Here is an 8,215-nt window from a genome sequence, read left to right as displayed (position 1 = left end):
CGATGCTTATTTTTGGGGAAAAAACAACAACAAAAACCGACATTAAACGATAAACGGACTGGAAAATAAATTTCTAAAAATCAAGATTAGAAAACGGACTTTATCCGGAAAAAAAGAGACAAATGTCTGTCTGTCATAAAAAAGTTCCCATTTTCCCAAACTTTCTTTTAATGTCCCCCACTTTCTGAAAAACGCCTTCAGCCACGATGATCACGAATCAAAAGCTGCGTCCACTTTGTAGAAACAGCGTGGTGGGAGTCTGTCTCCTGATCACAGCAGGTCAACATTAATTGGAAGGTTATTTAGACCAGCTGCCAACAAAAGCAGGTAGCAAGTGAATGTCACGCATTGCTCCCTGGGTAATGTAGTTTTTCTGTTAGGGCAGCTGACCGCAGGAGGAGTCACGGCCTGCTGTCAGAAAGTGAAACTCACCAGGAGAAAACACCGTTTCAGAAAAGGTGAGCTTCGTCAAGTAGCTTAATATAGTCCATAATATATGTTTAGTATTTAAGCCTGTTATATATATGAAAAGCAGGAAAAGTCCGTTCTGAGCAGAAAACGAAACCTAAAAGTTCCGCAGCCTGTCGACAGGTCTGACGGCTCAATGTCTGACTTTTATTACATTTCATTTCATTTATCTGACGCTTTTATCCAAAGCGACTTACAATCAGTTCATTTCAACCATGAGGGTTCAAAACCAGAACAACAGGAATCAAGTAAATACAATTTCTTCAAGAAAGCCAAACTACAAAGTTCTATCAGTAAGTTCCATGTTAAACTACTAAAGTTCTCCTGTTCAAGGTGAAGGAGGAAGAGGAGTGTTTTTAGTTTGTGGTGGAAGATGTTCAGAGTTTCTGTCCTGATGTCGGTGGAGCTCATTCTACCATTTAGGAGCCAGGACAGAGGACAGTCTGGTGTTTAGTTCAGTGAGGAGCAACAAGCTGATTGGTGGAAGCAGAGTGGAGGGAGGGGCTGGGATGTAAGGTTGGACCATGTCCTGGATGTAGAGGAGGAGGAGGAGGAGGAGGAGGATGAGCAGGAGGAGTAGTGGAGCAGTGTGAGTGTATTTAGGAGGTTAAAGACCAGTGGAGCTGCTGCATTCTGGATGAGCTGCAGAGGTCGGATGGTACTAACGGGTAGACCTGCCAGGAGGGAGGTACAGTAGTCCAGACGTGAGATGACCAAAGCCTGGACCAGAACCTGGACCAGAACCTGGACCAGAACTTGGACCAGAACTTGGTCGTACTACTACTACTACTAGTAGTATTAATAGTAGTAGCGGCAGTAGTAGTATTAGTAGTAGTAGCAGTAGTAGTAGTAGTAGTAGTAGTAGCAGTAGTAGTAGTAGCAGTAGTAGTAGTAGTAGTAGTAGTAGTAGTAGTAGCAGTAGTAGTAGTAGTAGTAGCAGTAGTAGTAGTAGTAGTAGTAGTAGTAGTAGTAGCAGTAGTAATAGCAGTAGTAGTAGTAGTAGTAGTAGTAGTAGTCAGTAGTAATAGCAGTAGTAGTAGTAGTCAGTAGTAGTAGTAGTAGTAGTAGTAGTAGTAGTGGTAGTAATAGCAGTAGTAGCAGTAGTAGTAGTAGTAGTAGTAGTAGTAGTAGTAGCAGTAGTAATAGCAGTAGTAGTAGTAGTAGTAGTAGTAGTAGTCAGTAGTAATAGCAGTAGTAGTAGTAGTCAGTAGTAGTAGTAGTAGTAGTAGTAGTAGTGGTAGTAATAGCAGTAGTAGTAGTAGTAGTAGTAGTAGTAGTAGCAGTAGTAGCAGTAGTAATAGCAGTAGTAGTAGTAGTAGTCAGTAGTAGTAGTCAGTAGTAGTAGTAGCAGTAGTAGTAGTAGTGGTAGTAATAGCAGTAGTAGTAGTAGCAGTAGTAGTAGTAGTAGTAGTAGTAGTAGTAGTAGTCAGGTCGAGGGCGGGAGAGTCTTTCCCTGGAAGGAAGAGCAGTTTGGTCTCGTCGAGGTTGATTTATGAAACTTTTACTGAAACCCAGTTTTCTACTTTGTCTTTGCGAGAACGTTTCCTGTACTCAGCTCACGTTAAAGAAGCTAGACAGATTTAACTTTCACATTTCATCATGAGATATTTTATTTTATGATTGCACACTTTGGGATCTTTGATGTCTGTTTCTGTAGTGCGTCACTATTTTATATGAACACTAAATGATGCAAGACGTTTGACTAATGCAGCTCAACAGAGACTGACACACTTTTTTGAGACGTGTTGCTGCCATCCAATTCAAAATGAGCACATATTTTTTCATAAAATACAAAATTCTCCATTTCAACATTTGATATGTTGTTTTTTGTCTATTTTAATTTAAATATCATTGCATGTTGTTTATATTTACATTTTCCACAGCGTCCAAACTTGTTGTGCTCGTCTGTCTGCTGTTTGTGTTCTTATATAAATCTTTTTTTTAAATGTATAACCGTTCCCAGCAAATACGCAGATGATTGCAGCATTAAGACGCACCTGAGTTTGTTTTTATGGACTTTTCTTCAACACTCTCCTCTTTCTTTTTGCAGATATGGCCTCAGCCAACATTTCCCTGTCTGAAGAGCACTTTCAGTGTTCAATCTGTCTGAATGTTTTCACCGAACCCGTAACCACGCCCTGCGGACACAACTACTGCAAGAGCTGCATCGCTGGATACTGGACCAGCAGCGGCATCCGCAAGTGTCCGCGGTGTAACGAGACTTTCTTCGGAGACCCCCAACTGAGAGTCAACACAGAATTCAGAGAAATTTTGGAGCTTTTCAAGAGGAAGAGAGCTGCAGGCGAGGAGGGCGGTTGTCCTGCCCGTCCCGGAGACGTGACCTGCGACCTCTGCCGTGGGGTGGCGGTTAAGGCTCTGAAATCCTGCCTCGTTTGTTTGGCCTCTTACTGCGACGCTCACCTGGAGCCTCATCACACGGTTCAGGCACTGAAGTGGCACAAGCTGATCGAGCCGATGAGGTCGCTCGAGGAGAGAGTGTGCAAGAAACACAACAAGCTGAAAAAGTTTTTCTGCAGCGAAGACCAGAGCTGCATTTGCACCGACTGCCTGGGGGACGAACACTTGATGCACAAAGTCGTCTCTGTGGAGGACGAGGTTAAGAAGAGGAGAACTAAGGTGAAGAACATGCAAAGGAAAGTCAACCAAACTTTGAGTCAGAAGAGGGACGGGGCCAAAAGCATTGAAAACTCAGTGAAGCGGTGTCGCCTGCAGGTGGAGGAAATAAAAGCAGAAGTGGTGAAGTCCTTGGATGGTGTGGTGTTCTTGATCCAGACCCAAAAGTTGAAGCTGATTGAGCTGCTGGAGGAGAAGCAGAAAGCAGCAGAGCGGCAGGCCAAAGAACACCTCAGACGGCTGCAGCCGGAGATCGCCGAGAACCGTCTGATGAGCGCCGAGCTGGAAGAGCTCTCGAAGACTGAGGACGACTTCAGTCTCCTCCGGGTCCTCCCGTCCGTCCCCTCGTCCGTCCGCTCCTTTTTAAACTCCCACCTCTTTGCCGCCCGAAGTCTCCTGCGTGTAGAGACGGTGAGGAGGGCGGCGGCCGAGATCAAGGAGACGCTCAATAAAGAGGTGGAGAAGGTTTTCAGGGAGGTCAGCCTGGCCGACCGACAGATGGACCCTCCGGCCGAGAGGAAGAAGACTTGGTTGGACGATGAACTTGGAAGAATCCAGCAGCAATATGCAACAGAAGTGACTCTGAAGCCCGACTCAAAGCGGAGGTGCCTCATCGTCTCAGAGGACAGGAAACAAGTGAGGCATGGAAACCGATGCAGGGAACCCGCTTGTAAAATCCATGTTAAGAGATGACCAGTATGCCTTCGGTAGTGAGGGGTTTTCCTCCGGCTGGTTCTACTTCGAAGTTGCAGTTCGAGGACAGACAGATTGGGAAGTCGGCGTGACGACTAATTTGGGTTACCGTTTAGGCATGAGAAATGTATCGTGGACATTGGGGTTATATTTAGGGCGGTTAGACAGACACAGGTGTGTTTTTGTCCAGAGTACCTCAGAAGCTTGGTGTGTTTGTGGATGATGAAGGAGGGTTGGTCTCTTTCTACGACGTGGATACTCGGGCTCTGATTTACTCCGATACAAACTGACTTTACAGCGAAGAAACTGGAATCCTCAATGCGCCAAACAGAGACCAGGATCTACCCTGTATTCAAACCCATGATTGAGCACGGGGCTGATTGTCCTCCTCTTCAGGTCACTCCTGTCCGATGCACAAAGGGAAAGTATTGATCCCCACTCGGAAGTTTTACCTGGAGATTTATAATAGTTAGATTTGTAATAGTGGCCGAGGCTGTAGGTGGATGTGAATCTGCCGTCTGGTAACCTTCGTGTTGGAGATTTGTTGGGGTTTTTTGTGTTGTTTTTTTTCTTGTACTTTTGCATCATTTCTGCTGCAAATTTCAAACAACTCTGAATTCATCATTTCTTAAAAGCTGACATCGAAGCCCGTCTTTGGTTTTAAGCCGGTCTGCAATGTCAGCAGATCAATAAAGTTTGTTGTTATTGATTATAACGGCCTTTTGTTGTTCTGTATATGGAAACTGTGATTTGTCACTACATATATGGTCGCACTTTAACCGCAGAGCCTTCACCTCGAGGTCACGATGGAAGCAGCAGGAAACAAATCAATAAATTCAGTCAGAACAGTGCACACAATAAAATCACAGGGATGCAGCTGCATGTTCTGACCACTGGGGGGCAGTGTACATGCTTGATTGTAAACACAACTCTCCTGTTTCACCCTGTTTCCCCCTCACATTCAAGCATGAGGGCATTTAAAAGTATGTCTCGACACTGTCCTCCAGTGGTCAAAAGGCATAATTACATCCAGTTCAAAAATAGAAAACAAATATGTTATTGTGCACAGTGGCCTCCAGGTGGCAGTGTGCACATCTAAATATACATTCTCCATGGCTAAAATCCGGAGCCTGTTTTCAGCTCTGCAGGATCAGTTACCATGACGACGTAGCCGAGGTAAGAAGCGAAAACTGTGAGAGTTAAACCAGGAAGTTACCTCGGTAACCTGCAGATCCCGATTGGCTCCAAAAAAACACACTGTGATGATGTCACAAATCCTGCAAGTGAGAAGAAGAAGTAAAAAAACATTTATGAATGGACTGGACCTTTAAAAAAATAAATAAATACAGATGATCTGATCAACTCGGACCAGGATATCTATAAATACATTTATACATTTTAAATAAAACACACCAAGTACAGAATCATATTTATATATAATGTAAAGTTACATTTACAGCTGCAGCAGTCATGAAGTCGCTCTGAGTTCACTTCCTGCCGAGTGCAGACAGTTTGGCCTCTACAGCAGCTCGTAGTTTGGCACCGATTCAAAAACACTGATACTGTCTGTGTGTGTGTGTGTGTGTGTGTGTGTGTGTGTGTGTGTGTGTGTGTGTGTGTGTCCTTGTGAGGGTGAAACGAGGTATCGCAGCTCGACATGAATCACCTCCTGGTAACTACAGCTCTTATTTTTCTGTGTTTTTCTTCTAACCTGCACGTCCTTACTGTCTCCTCTATGTCTCTCTGTCTCTATGTGTCTCCTTTCTGTCTCCGTGTCTCTCTGAAGTGTCTTAACGGCTGAAAGTGAAGTCATATCAAACAGACAGAGGAGTCGGTGTGGTCGGGCCTGACCTTTGTATCGGAGGCTGTGTTTTATAAAGATATGATCTGTATATACTTGCTCTTATTTTGATGTCTTTTTAATGCAAGTAAGAAACTTTTAGAGCACATTTGCAATCGAAATATAAATCTGGGAGTAAAAAACATGGGAACTAATGATTAAAAATAACTTTTATAAATGGGTTTAACTCAGATCCACAACACAAATCAATTAAAATAAAGTCCGTGACTGCAACTAACAAAACTCTAAGTGATCATTTGTTCTCAATTCTATTCTCAGTTCACGTTTATTTTACTTTTAAATGTTATATATTTTCAAAAAATGTGCTCTGAAAACTGTTTTCAATCGCCTTAAAACGACACGAAAAATAAGACTGTGCAGGGTTTCCAACTCGTTACTCTCACACACACACACACACACACACACACACACACACACACACACACACACACACACACACACACACACTCACACCTGTTAGTCAGACAGTGAAGTTTAGCACGTCCACACACACACGTGACGTGTTCACAGTACTTCCTGTTAAAAGCAACACTCTGCATAACGAAAGCTTTTATTTTGAAACTCTTTCTGGTACAATGAAATCTTTTTGCTGCTTTTATTTGACCCTTCCCACCGCGGGGTCTCCGTCAATCGTTATCAAATCTGACGCCATTTTTTAGACGAGCTGCAGCTAAAATGGGAGCAACGTTGTTCTTTGTGTCTTTTGAGGCTTTTATTCATATTTCCTCACTTTTTTTAATAGAGTGTAACAGAGCAGCTTAAAGTCTCTGATCCCTTTAAAAAAAAAATCTAAAGTTATGGATATTATGAGACGGAAAAATAGACTCACTAAATTATACTATTGCTCTACTTCTTATTATTCTTCCGTTTTCGGACATAATTTTGCAGCGTTCTGCAGCTTTGAGAAAACTACGTACAAAAAAGAGACATCAAAACGTGCGTCTCCACCGGGAATAATGTGCTTTGACTTTTGGTAGCAATTCATCGTACATTGTTTATGTATCTGGGCCAAAAACTGTGATTTATTTTTTCCCATTCAAGTACTTGCTGAATAAATAAAGTATGATTGATTGATCGATTGATTGAAGTTTACATTTCTCTGAGCAATTCTCTTAAAAATGAAAGTTTAAATGAAAGTAGTCTAATTTACGAGATATAAATAACACATATACGTTGTGTTTTACGTCCTCTGCAGCCTTAATTATCTGAAATCGTAGCCTGAAGAACGGAGCAGAGCAAACACTCTGAAAGACATCAGTTTAAACTAAAACACCAGCCGCTCCTCGTCCTGCTGTCCTGTGACGAAACCACATGTTCACAGGTTCAGTTTATGTTTCACTGGAAACCAGTAGGCCTTTCCCTCCCTTCTGCGTCCTCATTGGCTCACAGATCAGGTTCAGAGGTCGTGATTGGTCGTCGGTGCTGTCAGTCACGCCCCCCACCTCCACTAGCTACCCGATGTGACCTTTAGACAGTTTAAAAAGTCATGCAGCTTTCTTAAAGAGACACGCTGCTGCTGCAAAAGTTGGAGGTCACATTCAGAGGAGGAAGTGACAGCAGGAGGGTGGACTGGGGGGGTGGGGGGGGCTTCCTTTCAAAATAAAACGTCCTGCTCAAAGAGCAGTGAGAAGGGAGGGGCGGCTATCAACTTCCACTTCATGTTTGTTTCCTAGAAAGTTCCGGTTCTGGCCGTCCGAGCCTTCAGCAGCTCCGCCAGGCAGCTGAAGAACAAAGTCCCCGAGGCCCAGAAACTCTTCCAGGTGAGAAAGGACTCATCGTCCGGGCAGCAGACTCCATTACAGTTCTCATTTCAAATCCATGTTGATCTGTGACGCTGATCGATAATCGCTTTGCATCCTTTGAAATGTCTCAAAATCTTTTCGTCTTCGTGTCACATGGTTGTGGACTTTCAGATTTAAAAACAGCCGCTTGGACGACATACGGCGTGTTAACCGTGTTTGTTTCCACGGTTACAGGAGGACAACGGGCTGCCGGTCCACATCAAGGGAGGAACCATCGACGTCCTGCTCTACCGGGCAACCATGACGCTGACTATCACAGGTAACGTACATAAAAGAAAAAGAAAAACTCAGCAATTAACTTAGAAGAGTTGCTCAAAGTAAAAAAAAATCAGAAACGGGCTCAAAGCCTACAAAAAATGTTTACTCCTTTTTTTAAATTTTTTTTTAATAATAATAATAATTAATTAATTTAAATAATTCAATCATCTGAGGCTGAACCGATGTGATCGAGGTCGAGTCTGACGGTTCAAGTTGGGAATTACAATTTTACCTTAAAATACATTATCATAAATAATAAGCGTGTGTTACTCGACAGGAACCTGCTACTCGCTGTACTGGCTGCTCACCGCCTCCATGCCTCAGAAGAAAGCGTAAAGAAGAAGCCCGGCCTCGTCTATCGCATGGAGAGCGACGCTCAGCTCTGTCTAACACTAATGTTTGTTGTGTATGATTCTACTTGATTTGATCAACTTCTTTCATAAGTGCATGTGTTAAAAACTGTGAAATATTAAACTCGGCGCCTTCAGAGTTTTTATTT

The 8,215-nt window shown here is 43.1% G+C and overlaps 2 protein-coding genes across 2 annotated transcripts; both read left to right on the top strand.

The window, feature by feature from the left end:
• The first annotated feature begins 420 nt into the window (after positions 1-420).
• On the top strand, positions 421-4,463 carry LOC138212689 (E3 ubiquitin/ISG15 ligase TRIM25-like). The gene is made up of 2 exons (XM_069173179.1): positions 421-458; positions 2,519-4,463. The coding sequence occupies exon 2, from the start codon at positions 2,521-2,523 to the stop codon at positions 3,793-3,795; it is 1,275 nt and encodes a 424-aa protein (XP_069029280.1). The 5' UTR covers positions 421-458; positions 2,519-2,520; the 3' UTR covers positions 3,796-4,463.
• An 895-nt stretch (positions 4,464-5,358) lies between these two features.
• On the top strand, positions 5,359-8,212 carry cox7a1 (cytochrome c oxidase subunit 7A1). The gene is made up of 4 exons (XM_069173183.1): positions 5,359-5,467; positions 7,330-7,416; positions 7,633-7,717; positions 7,994-8,212. Exons 1-4 carry the CDS (start codon positions 5,453-5,455, stop codon positions 8,050-8,052), a joined length of 246 nt encoding a protein of 81 aa, XP_069029284.1. The 5' UTR covers positions 5,359-5,452; the 3' UTR covers positions 8,053-8,212.
• The last annotated feature ends 3 nt before the right edge of the window (positions 8,213-8,215 follow it).

The sequence above is a fragment of the Embiotoca jacksoni genome, unplaced genomic scaffold (assembly GCF_022577435.1).
Source record: "Embiotoca jacksoni isolate LCO1_2020_lvr unplaced genomic scaffold, fEmbJac1.0.p SCAF_58, whole genome shotgun sequence".
In the NCBI taxonomy this organism is placed as follows: domain Eukaryota; kingdom Metazoa; phylum Chordata; class Actinopteri; family Embiotocidae; genus Embiotoca; species Embiotoca jacksoni.
Note: the sequence above shows the minus strand (reverse complement) of the source record. Positions and strands in the feature narration are given on the sequence as shown.